Consider the following 23,352-nt stretch of genomic DNA (forward strand, 5'->3'; position numbering starts at 1 on the left):
ATAGCATGGATATGTGTATACATACATGCATGACTTAGTGTTTTGTCATGAGGGAGGCACCTCCACCCAGCAGAAGGAGAAAAAGGAGATCAATGAACAGACTATTCTCACACATTACTGAGAGCCTGTGGTGTCAGAGCAGCAGATTGTGTGGTGTTTGAGAACAAGAAGATACCGATGGGGGTCGGTGTTGGAAAGCTGGGAGCTGCCTTTGTCTCTATGGGGAGGAGCTGGACTAAGGAGAGTTCATTCTTAGCAAAATGTTACCTTGAAATATTTCCACAGTCATTTGCAGCATGTGTTACTCTTCATACAAGATCTTGGGGCAGCCTTAGAGTTTGCATCTAGCTTTTTCATTATTTTATTTTTTTTCTTTTCTTCTTTTTTTTTTTCCTTTTCTTCCTAATGCATCTCTTTTGTGCTTATGAATTGACACAGCATGCATTTTCTTGCTAGACCCATGCCTTTTCCTTGGTCTCCACCCCTGTCTGGAATTGTGCATCCCCACCCACAGCACGTAGCTGCTGAGAGCCTCATTTTGAGGAGAGTAATCCTCCTTGATGAATGCCTATTTTGTGCAAGTTATACAAGAGGGTTGCATTGTCAGAATCTTCTGTTGAACTTGCACAAAAATAGTCCCTACTCAGGGTGAATAGGGACTGTGTGTCACTAAAAAGTACTTTATTATTCATTAGAGCCTTGCTTGTTAACTGTCACCCAAACTAAAGAATATCTGTTATCAAATGTATCCCATAGAGTTAGCTTAATTGCTCACAGGGAAGTACTTGGAAGAGATTTTAAAGGACAGAAAACAGTGAGCATTTTCAGTACTTAACGATATGCCGCTTTTAAGTGCACTCATGCCAACAGCAACAAAAGAAGTGTTTAGAAAACAACTTGAAAGGCACCAAGAGAGATGCAAAGCGAGTGCCACACTGACATATCTCAGTCGATGTTTTGTTGGAGGTATTTCATGCCTTTGGGCATTGGGGCAAAATCTCCAGATGACTAATGTCTCCCTCTTGGCTTCAATGTGGGGCATAAAGAGACACTCCAGTGTACATCTCCACTGGCTGGGTGCTTTGTAGTTCCCTTTGAGAGGTACAATAGTTAGGACAAGGAAGCAACAGTTGGTGAACAAAAGATGAGAAGAATTCTGAAGCTGGTAATTTGCAGGCCTTCGGGGACTGTTTTCAAGAGTTTGGTTGGGATTGTTTTTCTTTTTTTTCTTATTTTTTTTTCTTTGTCGAATTTTTTGTTCTCCTTTGGATTTTGGAAACACCCAGAAAATGAAATTCTCTCACATCTCCCAAAAATTGTGGAATTTTAGCCACTGTGAGTGATGCAAAGGCTTAAAATAATGGGGGCATGATTTAATTCCCAATATAAACAAGTATCACAGAAGCAGGAAGGGAAGAAGGAAGATTTTCTAAGGCAGATACAGAAATTTTGGGAACAAGTATCCCTAAGAGTTGTGCTTGAAAATCCCCTAAGTGTTTTTAATCTTCCTCATAATTGAAGTAATTAAAATAATTAAACCCAGAAAACTTGGACTGGATAAATGTGGCTCCTGTGTAAGGAATGTTTTTTGTGATAAAATGCAGTTTTAAGATTGTATCGTGCAGTATCTCCTCCTTACTGATTTTCTTTCCCTTAAAACACTTTGCTACATGTTTTGTCTAGTCTCCTTGTGTTAGGACAGCCTTTAATCCAGCTTTATATCTTCTGATATAACTGGAATATAAACTCTTAAATTAACATTTCTTCTTGATATAAAGACTTGTATAGGGCCTTGGGACTCCGCCACATTGTCAAATTATCCATGTCAATATGCAATGTCGTATTTCAACCTCTATCCACTAGTGCCTCTTACACCTTCTTGTGCTAAGTTAGACAGGTCTCCACACTTCAGTGTTTACAGTTGTGTGCAGGGAAAGTGAAATGTTTTACTTCTCAGACATGTCACAGAAACAAAGGGATGGCACTGCTGCTGTAGGCCACCCTGGGCAGCATTTAACTGTATATAAGAAATATACAGAATTCTATTCAGTCTGAGTGAGAAAAGGTGTATTTCTAAGTAAAAAATTGTGTTACATGTACAAAAAAACAAGCTCTCTTTTTGTAAAGAAAATACATGAACGTGTACGCACACATATACAGGCATTATCTGTTTCTGTAAATACACAAATGGAAATATGCATGTTTGTGTATATGTGTATATGTACATTTAAAGTACAGACACACACACAATTATTTGTTAGAGATAAAATTTTTCTGTCCTTGTCAGAGTTAATAGTGCTCCTGAAGTAAATAATCCACACTCTAGTGTATGTCAGCCAGTTTAATTGGAGTTGTACCTGGAATTGTGTACAGCTTCTTGAAACTGCCTCTGTGAGAGAGATACAGCCTTCCTAGCAAGAACTGAATCACTTCATGCTAATCTGCTGTGTAGGTAAAAGAGCAAAACAAAAAACAAAACAAAACAAAACCCAAACAAACAAACAAACCAACAAACAAACAAACAAAAAACACCAAAAAAAACAAAAAAAACCCAAAAAAAACCAGAAAAACAACCCCAACCCCCCAAAAAATCCACTCGCCCAAACAACCAGAAGCAAACAAAAAACTCTTAAACAATAAAAACGACGCAACATGCCCCCACCCCCCATCAAACTAGTAAATTAATTATAAACAGACTACTCATTGGACAGTGGCTGTGATCTTACTGAGCCCAGTTAATTTTGGAACTTACTGCAGCTTGCTTGCTGTACCCTTTGGATGGTTATTTTTTCATTTGCACTCAATCTCAAGATTGGTTCAGTCAATTGGAATGCTCTCAAGGTGTTCTTATACAGCACAGCGATGCTTTCAGGCTCCTGCTTTGTGTTAGGTTGCAGTGAGTGGGCTCTGCTTTTCCCCAACATAAGAGCATAGTAAGATCTTTGCCTGAAACTCAAGCTGAAATTTATTTGAGGTTGCAAAACAGTTTGGTTTGCTTATTTGTAAACTCATGCCATGTTTGGTTCTTGCCAAATACAGTGTAAAACCATCTTCTTTTAGGTGGTAACATCTAGTGTGTACTGGAACCTTGAGCAGCAGGATTCCATTTAAGTTGAATGCAACAATAAAAAAAAGGAGAAATGTTAACCACAGTTATTTTTTTGGAAACTGAGAAAGGCATAACTTGGTGCTTATTTCAAACAAATGTTTCTTTCAGCTCTTTTCCTTACTGTAGCTGTTTATCCACCCTATTTATACTAAGATAAATCCTGTCCTGTGCCAGCTTTCATCTTTGTTACAGCTTCATGATCCTTTGTGCCAGGCTTCTCTTTGGTCATTGGCATCTTCTTGGTAATTTGGGGATTGTCCTAAGGTGACTTGATGATGCTTGTATCCCCAGTCATCTGTTCTGTTTATGCTGGATATTAAATTCTACACCTTTAAAACTAGATCTGAGAGTGAAGAGGGAGAGAAGGAGAAGCAGTGGATTGTCCGAGGCAGATGTGTTCAAAAATGTGAAGATAAGAGTTTCAGCATACCTGCTCCCAGGCTGTGTTGTCTGCAGCATGGACAGCAGGAGAGAGCTCTCCATTGCTTTCAGTTAGCTTTTAGCTAGCTGAGGCAGAGAAGTTCCCCAGGCTGTGGCTTTTCTTTTTCTTGGAACTGCTCAGCCTGCTCTGGACTGAAAACCCAGCAGAGCACTGGGAGCTCACACCTGTGTCCCACCAGGGCTGGGACGTGGCATTTTCCAGTGCAGGAAGGACTGATAAGGGACTGAGTGAACCGAGCTACACACCACAACAAGGTTCTTCTGAATTTGCCATCTCTTCAGAACAGCAAGAGATTTCATTGTTTAATATCATTCAAATTTTTTATGCTTGTGAATACTGTGTTTGTTAAATAAACTTTTTTTTCCACTTTTCTCCAAGGAAATATTTTTCCAAACCAGCTGGGGGAGGGCCCACCTGAGTCTCCTTTCTAGAGGGACCCCTTTGGAAGTTTCCTCGCAAATTTACCCTAAACCAGGAGAGGGATATTTCAAGCTCCATGGGTTGGCTGCAGAACTTCAATGAGGACAAGTTGAAACACAGGTTGTTTTCCTGTCGTTTCTTGTTTCTGACTTGTCCCTTTTTTCACTTTTAAATGTTTGCTGCTGGAACAGCAGTGATGGCCCAGTTAGTGAAGGGCAGCACACATGAATTGGGGTGACTGAGTTTCCCACAAGCCGAGCCCACAAGGCGATTGCTGGATGGAGCCACAATCTGAGAATTATTTTATGCTCCATGAGGTTGAAAGGTGATATATATAATTTAGGATGGGAAATGGATATCATAAACAAAACAATCCTGTACATTGTAAAGATCTGGGGAGGGAGTCCCATAAACACCTGTTTCAGTCTGTGATGACAGCTGGTAGGGCTTTTGGGGTCAGGCTTCCCTCTGCAGCTGTGCTTGCATTCTCTAAGGAGAAACCAGTGTCTTCACATCCTTAAGACATTACTCTCCCTGACTGTTTGTGGAACAGAAATCAGAAACCATATATACCACAAAATATTTTTTAAGAAGGAGAGAGGCTAATGGTATCTGAAAAACAGTATAACATGATCTGCCTCACATCTGGAAAAGAGCATAAAATATCTTGTAATGTCAAGAAGATTTTTCATTTTCCATATGTTGTTTCAATTTCTAGGTAATGTGAGGAAGGATATACTTAATTATTTGATGGATTGCACAACTTAGTCCAGAGATCAATATGTCATTTTATGCAGTATTTTCAAAAGGAGTACAAAAATTTTAAATGTTTCACATGTAAACAATTTACATAAGTAAATGCTGAAATAGACATCTTTTTTATCATGTAGCATGACCAGTAACTCTTCTGAAGGTTTTTTAAACATTTAGTCTTTAAATAGCCAAAGATATTCCTACTAGAAATATATAGTCACTTCACTCTTCTCTTTCACTAATTCTTATGCTTCTGTAAAGCTGATGTGTAGTTCGAAAAATTTCATTAAACATTTGATATGTATTTTTTGTGTGTATACGAAACTGGAGAATCTGGATGCAAGTACTGGATCAGTACATAAAATCCATATTGTGGATTTATCCACACATATGTGAGCGTTTCAGAAATCCAGTTTTCAGGACTTGACCATTGTTGTAAATCAGTTGGGACTGTTGGGTGTCTCAGCAGGCAGGGGGTGCAGAGCTACAGGGCAGCGAAAGCTTGGAGAAGGGCCAGAGAAGCAGCAGGAGAGGACCAGTAGTGTCCTGGCTCCCACAGGGCAGGGAGAGGTGAGCTCAGGATCCCAGACACCCCAGCAGATGGGGATAGGCCCCTCTTTTAGTGAAGTGGGTGGTAACAAGGTCCCGGTTCAGTGGCTGCTCTCAGGAGCAGAGGCTCACCCCATGGCAGAAGCAGCAGCTCTAGGCTGGGCTCCAGCAGCAGCAGTGGATTCCTTTCCCCAGGCAGCAGCTCCGACCATCCTCCAAAGCCAAAGGAGAGAGCAACAGCTGCCCCAGGCCATCTTTTACCTGCCCAATTCTTGTGGTATCTCTGCCCCTCAGAGAGAAACCCCTGGATAAGAGAAGTGCAACCAGGTGCCCTCCTCTCCTGAGCTTGATCACTTCTTTTATTTTCTTAAATACCCAGTTGTTAATGTTTCCTAGCAACTTATGGGGAAAATTCTATAAGTAAAAAGGAATAAAAGGAAAGAAACCTAACCCCCAACAGGACTCCATGAAATTCAGGGGACTTGTATCAGTATAATCTACCCTACAAAAGGCACAGGTTTTCTGGCTAACTGTGTGGGTAGCAAAACCAGATCTGTGTATAAAAAGATTGTACCATGTTAGAGCCTTTTCCTGCTTGTTGGGAAGAATAAACTGTTCCAGTACGAAGCCTGTTTTAGAACTATCTGTGATAGATATCAAAGCACTGTAATGCTGTGGATTAAAACATCCCACTCCTTTCTTTACAGAATTAAATAAGTGAAACTTGTGAATTTGGATGAGCTCTGTGTTGCAGTAGTCTAAACCTGGGAGAATTTCAAATTAAATTTATATTTCCTTGGTTTAGCTGAAGCCCAAATGCCCAGATTACCCTCTCTGGCCTCTGGTAGATGCATCCTCTGTACTGCCACTTTTTAAAGGCCTTCAGTTTTCTCCTTTGACTAGACAAAAGAGTGGAGTGTAGGCGGTCCAAATGTGATGGGTTTGATTGCTTTTGCACCACGACTTTTGGCAGCAGGACTTTATTTTTCTACTTTGAAAGGAAGCATAGAATATGCATAAAAGTACGAACATTTATCTACATAGCTATTTTAAACATTTTTTTTTACTTTTCCAGATTGCAAATTTTTCCAGATTGTGGCTGAAAAGATGTGGCATCACAGATCATTGTGTCATCATTTTTGAAAACCTTTTGTTCATTCTCTTTTGTACACGAACACATCTTAAAGGCTTTTAAGCTCTGATGAGTAAATTGAGCACAGTCTACATTGTTTGACTTAAAATTTTCTCTGTGAACAGAGAGAGATTCATATAGTTCCTGGACAATGTGGCATTATTTTTTTTTTAAAACTGGAAAGCAAACCATTTTCATGTGAGAGGTTGAGCAATCAAATGTTGAGTTGTTCAGGTTTTTTGATTTTGCTGGTGTTTGTTGTTATTTTCTGTTTTGTTTTTTTTTTTGGGGGGGGGGTTGGCTTTTTTTGTTTGGTTATTTGATTATTTTATTTTTTTTATCATGAACATCTAGATAATTTTCAACAAATGGAAATTAAAAAAAAATTAAATAAAATAGCATCAGCTACATCTAACCACAAAATAATTTCAGGTGAGATCACTGAAATCAGCAAGGTTCTGTTCATTTTTGACAGCAGGGGTGGGCAGCCAGTGCCTGAGCAGGCAGCAGTGTGAGTGCCTAGTCCAGCTTTCATCCCAAGGGGAGCAACCTGGTCCTCTCTGGGGGCTGGGCTTTGGGGCCACCTTCCCCAAAGCATTCACCAGCAGCCACAAAATGAGCCCCTGGTGGTGAGCCAGAGCTGTGACCTGTCTTTGGCTGTCATCCAGGCGGGTGAGATAATTACACTGACAACCATGTTATCAAGGCATATCTGAGTTTATACCTTAATTACAGAACTTCTTTGCATTATTTTTGCATTCTTGCCTCAGGGTCATGGAAATCAGGACTATATCACAAGGGTTTTTTTTCTGGTTAGAGCTGCGTCCTCTAGGCTTGTGATGAAATAGTGAAGTTCACCACAAAACATTTGAGTGTGCACACCTTTTCTTCACATTTCTCAGCTTCCCTTCACACTGGTTTCAGGCAGAGACTTTGAGTCTGTTCACATGAGCAAAATCTGCTCTTGAATTTGTATTTCTCAATATTTCAAAGTGTGGGTACTTTCACTAAGAATGTCTTCCTCCAGTTTTAGGTAACGTTTAAGCAAAGATATCACATTTCATTAAAAACTGATGTTCACAATGTTACGTTTCCTGTCCAGACAAATGCTTACTAACTTAAAGATGAAAGCAGAGATTCCACAGAAGAGTGTTTTCAGAGCAGGAATGGTATTATGTATAAGCAATATACTGCCTCTTTCCAAGTTCTAATGCAGGGCTAAAGTGGAGTGTTTGGATCCCATAAAGTCTATCTTCAAAGAACCATCACAAAACAAGTCTTATTATTTCTGTCTGGAAAACAGCAAATCCAAGTCATTTCTCTAAACAAGTACAACTCATCAGTTCACTTTCTTTCAGGTCCCAGGCCTGTGTTTTGCTCTTTTTGGCGATTATTTTTCCATTTCCCTATTCTCTCATGTATGTACTTAATCATTTGTATTTCTAAGAAGTGGTGACAGGAAAAGAAGAACTCTCTGGTGTCTTGCCCACACACAGATTTCTAGGGTGGAATTAAGTTTAAGATTACAGCTCCTAAATGACCCTTTGGTGAATTAATGAAGTTTCAGTTATTTTTTACTGGTATCAAAAATACTTGGCCATAACTTTTTACTGTTTTTTGGATTGGTTACCTCAATCTTAATGAAAGGGGAAAGCTAGAAATCTCTCCAAAAGTGAGCATAGGTCTAAACAGCTACAAAAATTAATGCCTGCTGGGACCAGACAGTGCTGCATTATTTTGCAAACACACCAAACAATTAATGGTGTCTACCAGTAGCCTGTTTGGCATGAGAAATACATTGGTTAGATAAAACCTTCTCCACCCCAAACCAGGAATAAACAGCCTGAAACTCAAAGGAGGGTGACCAGAGGAGGTGCATCTGAAGCAGCGGCTCGCCCTTCCTAGGTGGCCAGGGTGGGAGGAGAGGGAGGGACGGGTCCCAGCTGCACTGGGCTGCAGGAATCCGGGGTGAGGAGGTTAATGACCTGACATTACTGCCATGCTACTCCTTTGTGGCGGGCCTCTGCAGAACCCTGGATGGGAAGCATCTTTCTTCCAAACAGCTCCCTTGCCTCTTCCAAAACTTCGACCTAATCCCAGCAGCTTTTGTATGAAATGAGCACTTTTCGTGCTAGTTAAGCCGTAGGGTTTCTGGTTCCAGTCAGTGTGCATTCAAGAGGTTTGTTTTTTGTGGGAAAGAAAAAAAAATAGGAAAAGTTGTGGAAAAAAGGAGCGACACTATTGTTGATGCAAATAATAAGCTAATTTCATTCTCTCTGTAATTCCTCCTGGAGTTCATGACATCCCAGTTATGATAAATAAAGCTTCTTCATTGTTGGGTCCAACCTTTATTTCTGCAGTTACATACAGGCAGCACATTGCTAGAATTAAGGCATTAAACTTAAGGCGTTCTTTAAGCTGTATATCGAGGAGGGTTGCTTTCTTGAAGATTTTGTATAGAAAATAGTTCAGGCCACCTGAAATTTATTGCTTGATTCTAAACTGACACTGCAGAATTTTACATGTTTTGAAAAAGGATTCAGTACCAGATATAGAGTTTTATTTTTAATACTAGATTTTAATAATGGGCCACCTTTCTTTTATAACAGGATTATTTTACAGATGAAAATAGAGTACTAAAAAAGGACCCTCAACAGGATTACCATCTAGAATATGCCATGGAAAACAGTACACATACAATACTGGCTTTTAGCAGAGAGTTGCACACTTGTGACACGAATGACAAGAGCATAACGGTAAGAGTCTCTGACTCTATGTAGACAGATGAAGTAATTAATACAGGATAAATGTATATGCGATTATTAAGCTGGTAATTAGAATAGAGAAATTCACTTTCCAAAAATCTGTTTGCTGAAATTAACCAGGTAAAATATTTGTGCTAGTTTTATTAAACTATTATGTTTAAATTTCAGCTTTCTTTGTTCTTCTACTTTAATACATTGTGTTCTGTAATTTCTAACAAGTGTACAGAGGATTGAAATAGATACCACTGGTCCATCAATCCTATATGCCATTGTTACAACCATTGAAGAGAGACCAAATTGAGAAATACTTTTAAGATTCTGCATTAACTTGTAGTTGATCTTAGAAACAGATATTTTAAAAAATTTGGAGAATATATATTTAAAGGCTCTGTTTGTTTTATTCCTTTATTCAAAACTAAAAGTGAAAAAAAAGTTATGGTAAAACTTTGCCATGGTAAAATAATTTTCATGGTAAATTCTTCTGTTGCCCTAGGGATTGCTGTGCTATTTCCCAAGTGTAATTTTGGTATTGGAAATTACAGATAGGTTAGAGAGATTTGCAAGGCTTTCTATGCTTTAGCTTGTTTACTCCTTTTTTTTTTTTTTTGTAGAATTACTACAGGAGTAAAATACTATATTCATATCTGTGTTTTTACAATATATGCAATTATAGCAACATGAGAGGCTGAAAATGCAGGAAGCAAACCCCACCTGTATAAACCACGATTTCCAGGCAGTCAGTGGATCTCTGGTTTGCACACCTGCTCCAAATTCTCAGTGTAATTTAGCATTTTGAGACACTTGAGGATTTATTATAGCACTGTGTCTCAAGGGTCATTATTGTAATCTGAGAATCTGAGGTTTACAGAGAAGTGATCTGTGCAGTGGCTGTAGATTGATTTTTAAGACATAAATCTATTCTGCAATTGAATGTTAATTTTCCACTTAAGGAAAGCAAATCACTGAAGGTATTCATATCTTCACAGACGTGAGCCTGGAAAATGTTGGGGGGGAACATTTTGGTTGCTGATCAAATAAGTAAAAATGTTTGTAACATATTTAGTTGGTCATTTCTTTATGAGTCTGTTCTGCCATTTGAAGATATGATTTCAGTTCACAACATTAGGGAAGGAATCTATCAAAGAACAATTCAATTTCTGTGTATTTCCAGTTAACCTATTGACTTTGAAACATTTTTTTATTTCAAAGGCCAAATAGTGTAGGTAGATGGCTGCTCCTCTGGAATACATTGTCATTGCTTAAATGCACTTATGTCACAGCTATTGTAGGAATTATAGGAGCTGTGTAAGGAAGATGTTGCTCCTATCCCTTGTGGTCATTTTGCTTTGTTTTCTCAGGAGAGCACAGTGAGGGTAATATGGGCCTACCACCACAAAGATATGGGAGAAGCAGGTAAAAATTACCATGGAGCTAATCGTGGTACAAAGAGTCTGCGTTTGCTGAACCCTGAGAGAGAGGAAGTCTCATCCGCCTCCTTGCCATACTTTGACTTGACAAACAAAGACGTAAGTTACTCCATGTTGTGGGTTTCTTTGGAGGTGGGAATGAGGTGGTGCCCAAAGCCTTGGGCTGCCACAGTGGGTAGTGTGACTTTTATGTATAGATTAAATATAAGGAAGAAATTCTACACTTCATTGTAACATGCTGCCCAGAGATGTGCTAGGGGATGCCTCATCCCTGGAAGTTTTCTAGGGATGGGGCTTTGAGCAAGCTGGTCTAGTGGAATTTGTCCCTGCCCAAAGCAAGTGGATTGGAACTGGATGATCTCTTCCAACCCAAACCATTCTGTGATTCTATGATAATACTGTGTCCTTGCCCTTTTTATTAAGACAGGTGCCTGTACCAGACAAGGACACAACATATTGGTGCCAAATGTTTAAGATTCCTGTGCAGCATGAAAAGCATCATGTGACAAAGGTGAGTGATTCAGAAAGTTTAGAGGAATTTATGTAATAATTACGCTTCAAATCAGTTCTTGCACTTTTGAAGGTTTTTTCACTGCTAACTGGAGGGAAAACAAGACCTCTTGTCTGTATTCACAAATATGGATCCAGTGTTTGTGTATGTGTGCCCAGAACCTAGTTTCAGGTGTGCCCTGACAGATGGCGTGCGCAGTGAAAGACCCTCTTTCTTGTCCTTCTTTTCTCCTTCATCCTCTCTTCCTTAAGAAAATGGGGTTGAAAATGATTTCTGTCTGTAAATGTTTCTGGCAAGGACTAAGTAAAATTGTCTAAAAGTGTGTTCCATCAAGTTTTTACTTTTATATAGGAATTTAATGAATTGTTTTTAACAGATAGTAATTTTAAATTAAAAAATAATTAAATGGTGACATTTGTTCAAATAAAGGGACAGGTTCTTATTCGATTCCAGTCACCTTTCTTTTGATGACCACTGTGGAGCCAGGTTACCTCACATAAGAACACACACCAGCATTTTCAGAGTTTAAATCTAAATATTATTTTTTAAAAAAAGAGATTAACCTTGTGGTTTATTTTTAAGATAATGAAAATATGTGAATAAACATTCACACAATGCTCAGCAGGATCCTAGGTGATTTGAAAAGCCACAGGCATAAACATATTTTCCTATAATGCATTTTAAATTTAAACTGTTTTAAATTGAAAGCTAAAGAGTGCTGAGGGAAGGATGGCTCTCACATTTGTCCTCAAAAGCAATATACTGAGGACCTTATAAAACAACAAATTCTTATTTTTCTAATGTGCTGGAGATAGCACAGTGAGAGTTCTGGCCTTCATTTTTGTCTTTCTTTGAACCCACAAATGGATTAAGTGTATAGATTAAATGTATAGAATAAGAATTCTAGTTCTTCTTTTTTGTTACAATTGTCAGTCATGTTTCTTCAGTGCATTCAGTATGACTGAAATTTTAAATTAATTCAAAGACCTTTAACATGTGATCTCAGTGTCTGTATGATAAATACCTATAATTACTCTGAAATATTATGTGTTTCTGCACTTTATCAGAATGAACAATTGCAAGGCCTGAATTTCTGCCTTTGGGTACCTGATCTTTAATTCCATTTGAAATCTGTGACAGCTACTTTCACTGTATGAAATGGAGAATTTGTTTGTGTTACGATTTTTGTGTCAAGATCCCTAGTTTTCTGCTTTCAAGTGAGAGACCTTCAAAATGGTAGTATCAGAGTCTAGCTTTCCATGTTAAATTTGGTGGAAGTTGTAGATACTTGCTGTTCTGCTAAAAAGTTCCCTAGAAGTATTCATTATTTATAATTTCTGAATTTATTTTCTAAATGCTTTGCCTGACTGCACATACAGTTGCTAAGTCTTTAAAAAAGTAGCATTTGGTTGAAGCTAAATCAAGATTTTAGCTCAGAAATACACTGGGTGATTTTTCAGAATAATTTTATATTCTTTATTTTTACAATAATGTATAAAGAATATTAAAATTTTAGAAATTGTATTTTCAAATTAGCATGTTTTTTATAAAGTTAAAAATCAGAGTAGACTCCTCAGTGGTTTTCCATCTTCAGAAAAACAAGAAAAATTCATATTGTTGCTTAAAAATTTTTAGAGTGAGAAAAATAAATACAGAAAGAGATTATATTTAAGTAGGAAGACTTCCTTAGCCTTTCTTTTCAGGGGCACAACTTATATTTTCAAATAAGTGATGTTTTTAGATGCCACATGGAGTGTTGTTGTGGAATTGTATCTATGTGCTCTTGCAAACTGATTAAACATTTCCTAAAGCCTACTGATACACAAAAGATGGAGCTTATGGCTACTGGGGAAGATATTAGCTGTGCAAACAGAGCTTGAGTTTCACAAAGAGGAGGGTGGATGAACTCTTTGGCCTGATCAAACTGTCTGGGTTAGTTAAATACTTACATAGATGTTGATTCTGGATTCCTTCTGTAGCACAGTTTTCACACAAACCTACACGTCATTTTTTCAGACAGAAAAAAAGCTGTAGACATTTGTCTACAAATTTGTCTGTGGCATAATTTAGTCTACTTCAGTGGTGTACATGGGAGATGGCTTTGGCCATTTCTGTTCTCCTGTATGAGTTTGTGGAGCACTGAGCTGCTCAGTTTGGCACTTGCTGGATAATGTGTGCCACCAACAGTGTGTGCTTAGCTGTGCTGAAGTGTAAATCTGCTGCTGATCTGGGGTCTCAAGTAGGTGCAACAGTCACAATTGGAAATTTTTTCCTACGTTCCACTATTCTCTGTCATTTCTTCCTCTTGAAAATTGCTCTGAGCACTTTATAATAAAGTACTTTTTAAATATCAGTTTCATCAGGAAAGCATGATGTTTTAATAAAGGAAACCAAAAAAAAAAATCAGATCTGTCATTAAAGATAGATGTCAAGACTTTTAATTGTCTCTGGTTAACAAATACCAGATTCTGAATTCAGACTCTGAATTTAAAAGGATTTTTTCATGTCTATTGAAAATGCATTATTTAAAAAATACTATACTTTATGCCAGAATATATTTAAGGTATTTACAAATATGTTTTGTGAATACAATCTAATAGTGCCACAACTGGCTAACTGATAATACTTGGGTCTTAGTGTCCACCTGCAATGGTGTTTTAGTTTCTTCTCTTTGCACAAAATGAAGAAATAACTAGAGCAAGAGATCTCAATATTAAGCAAAGATAAATTATGTAAGACTTTAGGTCTTTTCTTTCTCTTTACCTAATATTCATGTTACTTTCCAGGAATAACAGATAAGGGGAAATGGCATATTTTCATTGATCAAGCTGCTCTACATGATATGTAAATTGTGCAAGAGATAAGATTGTAATCTTCTGTTCATCTCATAGGTAGAATAAGGACATGGATAAGTAATTTCTCCTTATGCTGCATTTACCAATGGAGAACAGATCTTCACTGCAATAAAGGGGGCACCTAGCCAGGTTTAGAACTTCTCTGCTCAATCTTCTTTTGTTTCACATTTCTTGCAACATTCTTCTCAGGGAAGAGATTGTGTCTTCCTACATGTCCCTACAATGCCTTCTGTTTCCAATGCCTCCAGGAACTTCTGGAGAGACAGCTCATAATAACATGCCTACTAAGAAATAAAACACAATAAGACAGTTTCTCAATAGCTGGGCATAATAGTGACAATAGTTATCCAGAGAACAACCACAACCAGGAATTGAGCTGGTTTTGTGGCTCTAATGGTTTACATTGCTCCTCAGCTTTAAACTGTCTACCTGGCTGAATTGTGGCTCCTTGTAAATTTATTAAACTTCTACAGGATGTCCCCCTAGGGCATTTTCTATTAACAGAACCAATTATAAGTGTAATAGGTAAATTTTGAAAATAATTTAGGTAGAACAGATGAAAGGGATTGCTTGGAGGTAATAGGCATTCAAGCATTCAAATCAGATGTTTGCAGGATGACCCTGCAGTGGTCCCAAAGTGGTGGACTTTGGCTGCTCTTCACACAGGAGAGCACATGGCTGCCTGTCTGCAAACTCCTCCTGCAGCTACATGTGCATTGGCCTGTTCTGCTGCTCGGAGCTTCAGGCAGTGGTGTGTGCCTCAGGCTCACTGCTCAAGGGATTTTCACTTTTCTCACATGCAGAAGTTAGCCAGGAGCTTTCTCAGGAGTAGGTTTCGTAGAAAAAAGCATTCCGCTTATTAGCCCAGACTTTCTGGCGATGGGTTTAAGACTATGTCTTGTTGGGATTATTTTCAGTTCTCTGTAAATGTCATTGTTCTGACTGGTCCTGAATGTGCTTTTAAATCACATTCCTAAAGAAAAGTCTCTGGTTTCACCAACTACACCTCAGGAAAAAACTCCCCTCCAGCAGGACCTCTAAGAAGGAGGGAGAGCAGGATCCACAGGTAGAGCAGACACACGGGCAGGTCCACACACCTACCTCTCCATGAAAATGTTTGTCTCCCTGCTAAGGCCATGCTGAGTGCAGGTCCCTGGGTGTGGAGACCCAACACACACAGAGACATCACTACACCAGGGCTGGGAGCAGGGCTGACAGAGGTGATCATCCCAGGGACCACACCCTGAAAATGGGTCTCTGCAGCATCCTCCCCCTTGTAAATTACCTGGTTTGTCTATTTCTTTTTGCTCATTCAATTAAAAACAACAACAACAACAACAACAAAAAGTTATTCAGTGGCAACAGACTGGATCTTTGGAAATCTTATAATTTTTGTACTGTTGAGGTGTTCAGTTTTCACGATTGTCACTGTGTGTGGATGTGTGTGCTGACACACTCTCTATTTTGACAAGTTTAAGACTATTTGCTAATGGTTTTTTTTCTGGCTGTTTGCTGAATTTATTTTTTCCTCGCTGTGAGCAGGCATTATGAAGATGTTTACCATCAGCAAGAAAGTGAAAATTTGTTTCACATTCATGAGAAATACTTCCCAGTGTTTCAGTAAATACAGGTCTTGCTTGATATTCAAAGCTTGTTCTTAACTGCTTTTTCTACTTGTGGTTCTACAGATGCAGCTCTTTTTTATTACTATCTTTAGGTTTTGATACTCCATGTCTTCTGTCACTTCAATTTAACTGTGTTGCTTATTCAAATAGCTGCATCTGCTAAGGATTCATTACTCTGTCTTCACATTTACATCAGATCTTCCACGAGCTTGACTGTTTTTTCTTCTGCAATCTAAAGACCTTAAGATACAGTGTTTCTTTTACTGTCTCTAGATTTTTTGTGAATCCTCTAGACCTGTGATATTGCTCTCCACCTGACAAATTGCTTAATACTGTGTGTAAACTGCAAATTTGGAGTGTATACTGATGAAAGACTGGTATGTATATCCTACATGCCAAACGTGCCATAATCTATTTGTGTGAAGCTTTTCAGCATAGCATGCCTCTGCTAGTTCCAACACTGTAAATTTCCCCCCTATATTTTCTTAATTTCTTTTAAAAATACTGTGTTTTCCTCAGGAAAAGTAGTTCTCCAGGCTTCATTAGTACTAATCCCCTAGTCAAAAACATGTCAAATATTGACTTTCACTCCAAGAGTAGGAAAAACGTTCTATGTAAAATAAACCACAAAATTGGATACTTAGCTGTATCTGCAGGTCTTTTTTCTAAGAGTAACTAATTTTTCCATAGTTCTAAACTTTATATGTTGTTTCAAAACTAGTATAGTCAGAGAAATACCAGCAGAAATGCTGTGATGTGGCTGTGCCCAAGAGCATAAAATATTTCTGATTCTGGAAGAGAACTTTTTAAATAGGACATCCATTTTAGAGGGCATTTGGCATTGGAAAGAAGGATAGTATTTGCATTTTCTAAGCTCTTAGAAGTTTTGGTTCTTGTATAAAGCAGTCTTTTCACGTGCATTATTTGAACCTGCTTATGAGAATGGTGTGAGCAGATTTAGCTCTGCTGAAATGGGGAGGAAGCCCCATACTGGGGATTAAACTGTGTGGTCAAAATTCAGCATCCCTTCATACAGCTGATGAGTACTCAGGCAACATATTAAAAGACAGTAATTTTCAGCCATAGAGGTGGACTTCCTCTCATATACTTGAGTTGTCTATGGGTCTGAGCCAGCTGCTTAATTGATCTTACAGAGGCAAAACTAGCTGTTTGTATCATCCTTGAGGATTTGTCAGAAATGTATGAGCTGAAGCATCCCATGTATGGTTCAATCTCTCTCTCCACTGATGGATGAGAGAACTCAGACCACCAGCCTGTATTAGATAAGTAACTCCTAGATGAATGAATCTGGGGAGACATATCCCAACCAAAAAGGAAGGGGAGAGAAGAGACTGTGGTAAAAGCAAAAAAAATGCAAAATAATACTTTTTTTAAAAAATTGCCTGTGAGAAAAATTATCTTTTCTCAACTACAGCCCTGTGTAATTTTTTTGGCGCTAAGCTTACAATGTGACTAGTGAAACATGCCAATCATATAACCAGAAAAAAATTTAATTATGTAGCATTAGTGAGAAAGTGTTAGGCATATTTTTATATCAACACTAAAGTTTTCCATTGCTGATTTCCTTAGAAGGGGGAGCCTCTTTTCAATTAAAGAAAGGCCTGTATTAGAATACACCAGCAGCTGCCAGTTAATCTTCATGTTCTGTTTCAAGGCAAACTGATAAGGAAGTAAGAACTCCAAAAAACTTGTTGCCAAGGGTAACTCTGCTTTTTGACAGTGGAATGCTTTAGTAATACTGAAGACCCCAGTGTGAAAATACAAAGGGACTCCAGTTTAAGAGACTGATTGATTGGAAGCCAGAAGGGCAGCTTGTAGCCTGCAGTACCTAAATGAGGGCACTGATTTTTAACTTGAGTGATACCAGACAGTAACTGCTTGTTACTCTCTGGCCTGAACTTTTACATTTTGCTAAATGTGATAACTCTAGCAGATTGCATCATACAGCCTGACATAAACAAATGTTCTATATTTTCCCATGCATTCCCCCTACAAAGCAATTTCAGCCCCAGTAAATTAGATTGGCAACCAAACAATCGTCTTACGCTACAGAGCTTGTAAGCTATCTGCCCTTTGATCTGCAGGGCTGGCTCTTTGGTGCAAGCCTGAATTGGCCCATTAGGCTTTGCAGTGCTAAAGATTCATGTAACTGAACAGGCTGAAAATTAAAAGTTTCCCAAGACTGTCTGAGGAAATAACAGAAACACATTATTGTCTCATATTCTGCCAAATTATTTAATATGCAAAATTATTAAGGTATTATTCCGTTCTGTGATCATAGATTAAGTTATATATGACCACAGATTTTATTGTCCTACCAAACTTTATATTTCTTACATATTTTTATTTTTGCAGTACTCTTCTTTCATTTCACTCGTGAATCTTAACTATAAGACTTCTTAAATTATGCAGTTATTGCTGCATTATTTATTCCATACTTGGCATGCAAAAATAACCAACTCCATTTCTTTCATCAGCAACATTGAATGTCTAGTTAATTTAATCCATTTTCTTTGATTTTTGCTTTCTAAATAAAAACAACATCCATCCATTATGGCAATGTATTGACCATGCCAGGAGGTGGTAGGAAAATATGTGTGCTGTGTGATTTTTTTGGTTAAATAAAAGTCAGATGGCAGCAGCCTTAATTTAAAATGTGACCAAAAGTAAGCATGGAAAAGGGGAAAGTACAATTTTTGTGAAGATCTCTGAGTTTTCCCTCCCAATTTTGAGAAGATTTGTGGGGCGATCTTGCTGTTGATTAATCCCATTTTGTCTTGTGCCATGATTTTTTCTTCCTTATCCTTAGCTTTATATATGATTTTCAAGTAAACCTATGATTAGGTGAGGCACTGAAAAGACAAGAAAATTGTCAGCAGCCAAACATCTAGCACTCCTTATCATAGTAGGCAACAAAACTTCAGAGCAGCACTGGGCCTTAGATGAGGCATGTTTTGTGTGAATACCAGAACAGCAGGCTTGTAGGTAGTAAAATCTCTCTTGATGGGGCTTGTCTGGATGGATCACAGAACAAACTCAGCATGGTCCTACTAGCCTCTTGGCATTGTTTCTGAAGATCAACCTTCTAATTCAGGCAAATCACATTGTATCAGCATCTTAAACAAATTTTCAATAAGGTGAATTAAAATGCTCCAATGGTATTGAAATGGAGAAGAACTTTTTATTCTGATCTAATTGAAATATTTCTCTTCAGTACCAATCCTTTAATCTGCAACCCCAACTACCCCAGATAGTTTTCAGAAAATGATAGTATGACTCTCTCCATCTTTGCTTTCCCTTGCAAGGCACAGTAGTCACAGCTATGAACAAAGCATAGATTCATAAATTCCACATTAGTCACAGTGGAAAAATAGACAGACAATGGTCAGAAAAGGCCTCTCCACCATGTCCACACATGTATTGGGTTTGCCATGGCTATGTTTTGGTGGCAGGGGGGCTACAGGGTGGCTTCTTGAGAAGCCAGCAGAAGCTTCCTCCAGTCCAGCAGAGCCAATCCCAGGTGGCTCCAGGATGGACGTGCCACCGGCCAAGGCTGGGCCAATCAGAAATGGTGGGAACGCCTCTGGGATAACAGATTTAAGAAGAAGAAGAAGAAGAAAAAAGAGTTATCGTGAGATGTAATTGTGGCCAGTGAATAGCAGAGTGAGAACATGCAAGAGGAACAACTATTCAGACCCCAAGGTCAGTGCAGAAGGGAGGTCATGGAGCCACTCCAGGTACTGGAGCTGAGATGCCCCTGCAGCCCCTGATGCAGACCATGGTGAGGCAGCTGTGTCCCTGCAGCCCATGGAGGATCACAGGGATGCAGAGATCCCCCTGCAGCCCATGGAGGAGCCCACACTGGAACAGGTGGATGCCTGAGAGGAGGCCACGAACCCATGGGAGGCCTGTGCTGGAGCAGGGTCCTGGCAGGGGCCTGCAGACCCATGGAGAGAGGAGGCCACTCCGGAGCAGGTTGTCTGGTAGGACTTGTCACCCTGTGGAACACCCATGTTGGAGCAGGCTGTGCCTGAAGGACTGTACCCTGTGGAAGAGTGACCCACACTGGAGTAATTTGTGGAGAACTGTTGCCCATGGGATGAACTCACGGAGAAGCTCATGTCAGGGACCCCACCCTGGGAGCAGAAGAAGGACTCATCTCCCTGAGCACTGGGAGGAACAAGGTGTGATGAACTGACCATAACCCCCTTTCCCCATTTCTCTGCACTGCTGTGTCCTTTCCACTACTGTGTCTTAAATTGCTGGAACTAAAATCATGTCTTTCTGTTTTAGGAAGGGCCAATTTCAGTTTTGGTTTCTAAATAATTGCTATGGTATAATTTTAACACAGACTTTAAAAAAACAGTGTAATCTGAAAATAGCCCTTGTTGTGTGACTTCCTGCATGTATTGATGGGTGATGAAGCCCTGCAGAAGGGTACACCAGGATCTGACTCTGCGTCAGAAAATGTAGACATAATATTAATGTGGCTGTTACTTAACTGCATTTATTTTGTAAGCCCTCTTATGTTTGTTTGTATATTAACCCTGTGAATATAAATTTTTAGGGAGTTAGGAGTTCCTGAGAGTTGTTCTGGAGACTGTCATGGCAAAATCATGAGCCTTGTGCTTATTTTATCCCCTGCTTTCCCTTCAAACTGAAGGTGCCAGGGTGTGCAGGTCGGTGGCTCCTCCAGGAGCTCAGTATCCAAATGCCTAAGGTCTTTCTCACATGTGGTCCGTTTTGGTAGCCCCTGACAGAAGTCAGCATGTCATTTTCAGAAAACATGTTTCTTGGTAGTGCTTCTTTATGTGCAAAACAAGAAAGGGTCATGCTGTCAATTCTCATGTGTTCTGTCTTCAGGCAAAGCTGCGTGCTCACTCCTAAGCAGGAGGAGAGAAAGTGTAATGTTATTTAGCTGCATGATTCAGCGGATTGTTTTGCAGTTCTACAATAGAATTTAAATCTCTTCCATTGTGCCTCAAAGAAATAGACATTGCTGTGCAAGAATGGTGATTCCATGAACAAACAGGAGTGCCTTCACTGACTATTATTTATACTATTCAAATTATGTCTTCTTGAATAAATATAAACTCTTGTTGTTTGGCTACCCATTTTGGCCTTCTGCCTGAAACATATTTGGTTACATATTACTTTATTATGATATTGTTTTTCATAAGGAAGTAACGATGTTTATGATTAATTGCCAATTAATTCTGCTTGAAGTGTGTCAGCTGTGCTGCGAGACTATGACCATCCTGAAGACCACAACCACTGCCGGTGGCTCTGCTGCTTAGGAGTACAGTGAATGTACTGCCAGCATGCATAACCAAATGAAACATGTTTTTGCTTGACCTGAGCTTTTTATGAGATTTCTCCTCAGGGTTATACTTTTTAACTATTGCTAAATGCATTATCTTAAGTCTTCAGGCATACGTCAGGCAGAAACAATGTTTTGTTGGTATTTCTTTGAGGTATCCTTCTTTTGGATTTAGTCTAAATTACTGTAAGTCTTTAATGTCTGAAACTCCTTATGAGTGGCAGAGTTCCAGGTAATTAATTAGGAATAAGAACTTAAGAATGGGCTTGATGGCAGAGTGAACAATAAGTCCTAATCCCATCTCTAAGTCTTGTTTTTAAGTGTTTGGGCTTATTGTTTATTATGTTTTTTGATTCTTCTTTCTTAGTTAAAATATTAAATTGTTCAGCAGAGTGACCTGCAGAAATTCTGGATGTACAGTGTGATTATTAGTAGCACTATATGGGGATAGAAGAATTTAAGTAAATTCAGATATATAGACTTCTCTCCAAGCTAAAAGCACAGCAACATTTTAATTTTACCTGAAAGTACGTGTTCTTTTCCAATAAAAATTCTAAACCTTAAAACAGAGGTATGGTAATTACTTCTTAATGCTGTATACTAATGAAACCTAAATAAGAGTGTTTGTTGAACAACACAGTCACAGACTAAACAAATCCTGGTTTTTACACCAAGAACAGGAAATATCTGTGCTTTTAATAAGATTTTCCATTCATGTGGTAAAGACCTTTCCTCCTCAGTGATGTTAGAATTTTTGTTCTATGTTTAAAAGAATAGCCCAAACCAGTTAAGCCCAAATGGCAACAATTCAATCAATCAGATAATATTGTTATTTCAAATTAAGATTCTGTCTGGTATTTGAATCTCACTTTGGAAAAAAAAAAAAAAAAAAAAAAAAAAAAAAAAAAAAAAAAAATTACCCAACCCTCCACACATATTAAGTACAAATCACACAAATTTCAATGCCTTAAATTGCATGGACGTTTCAGTCTGGAACATATCCATCCTCCAAGGAAACCTTACCTAATCACATTATAAGATTAGGCCTGGGGATGGTTTCTGTTGCCCTGGCCTTTTTCTTGTCTACATCTTTTTTTATTTAAATACAAAAAAACAACAGCTGTCACCAAATGCTCAGGCTATATTTTTCTGCAGCTGGAAGGTATGAAAAATGTGTATGAGAATATTTATATTACGCAGGTACGCTCCCTGTTGTACTTCCTGCAGTTAACTCACCAAAATATACACCTTTCTAAGTGGCATAGTATAAACTCAGAAGCACTTGGAATAGAGATGATTTAAAGGGATTTGTTACAAGTGATGACTGAATTTAGGATGTGTATTGTACAGTGAGGAAAACAGGAATGAGCACTAAGCTGTGTACGTGCAAATGATTTCAGGAAAGATTACAGCAGCTAGTCCATGCTAGACTGCAGCCAGCTGAGCAGTGCAAGTGTCTCTTTCAGCTCTAACTATTCTGTGGCATTAATTTAATGCTTTCTGACAGAAGGGGTAGGGTGGAGGCACGGGGAGGGTGGTCCCTGCCTGACCCCAGCCAGCCTTAACTCCTGGCTGAAAATCTACAGCAGATCCGTGTCCCAGATGTGATGCTGGTGTAGTCAGACTCTTCTAGTAAACATGAGAGAGCTGTTTGGTTATTTGTCTTAAAATCCTGGTCTGCCCTGGAGTCATGGACTTCGACATCTACCTCAACTTAGAGGCATTTCCAGCTCTTTTTTTAGCACAGCACACCTCTGGGTTTAGTGCAAGAAGTAGTGTTAGGCAACAAATGTCTAATGGATTTCTCTCAGAATATTTATAGAAAAGTAAAGCCATATTACTGAGAGCTTTTTCCCAAAATACTTAGATATTTTTCTGAAAAAGACCCAACTTTGTAAAGCCAAATATTTTAAGTATTTGCTTTTCTGAAGAAATATCTAAAACCCTAAAAGTGATGTCTTAGATAAATATTTGATCGTTTCACAATTACATTAAAAAAACTCAGAAAAAATCTTCATGAATTCTAATGAGAAGAAATCATGTCAACCTTTGAAAAAATTTTCTAAGATAATTTTTTAATATATGTGCTTGATACACATTTTCAAAAGAAGTACAAGGACCAAAGTAATGGTAAGAATGTAATAATTCTTCCTGATGAGGAGTACAGAAATCAGAGACCCTATAACTCGGTCTTCTGCAAAATTTTCAAGTGAACTCAGCCAGTACTCAGTTTCACAGCCATCACTTTTTGCTCTGAATTAATCAGAGACATGGCAATTTCATACAAATGAATTAGCCAGCCACAGACTAGAAACTCTCCTAGATGCAGCAGTGCTAGTATAAAAATCAAATTTTTGCTCCTCATTTTGAGACTGAGGAATTACCTTTTCTTCCCTGTCACCACTGTCTACCGACATGAGGTG

General features: G+C 38.6%; 2 protein-coding genes across 3 annotated transcripts in view; one reads left to right on the forward strand and one right to left on the reverse strand.

Annotated features, from left to right (window-relative positions):
- The window catches only part of LOC310907637 (ectonucleotide pyrophosphatase/phosphodiesterase family member 1-like), a gene marked incomplete at its 5' end in the record, with an annotated part of 520,596 nt that overhangs the window by 206,703 nt on the left and 290,541 nt on the right, over positions 1-23,352 (reverse strand). The window lies entirely within an intron of this gene.
- The window catches only part of MOXD1 (monooxygenase DBH like 1), a gene marked incomplete at its 5' end in the record, with an annotated part of 49,139 nt that overhangs the window by 3,767 nt on the left and 22,020 nt on the right, over positions 1-23,352 (forward strand). The window contains 3 exons of the mRNA XM_083858096.1: positions 9,015-9,161; positions 10,529-10,696; positions 11,025-11,108. Of these exons, the coding sequence (XP_083714222.1) occupies positions 9,015-9,161; positions 10,529-10,696; positions 11,025-11,108 (399 nt within the window). The remainder of the gene's footprint in view (positions 1-9,014; positions 9,162-10,528; positions 10,697-11,024; positions 11,109-23,352) is intronic.

Source organism: Zosterops lateralis (genome assembly GCF_965231275.1).
Source record: "Zosterops lateralis genome assembly, chromosome: 3".
Taxonomy (NCBI): domain Eukaryota; kingdom Metazoa; phylum Chordata; class Aves; order Passeriformes; family Zosteropidae; genus Zosterops; species Zosterops lateralis.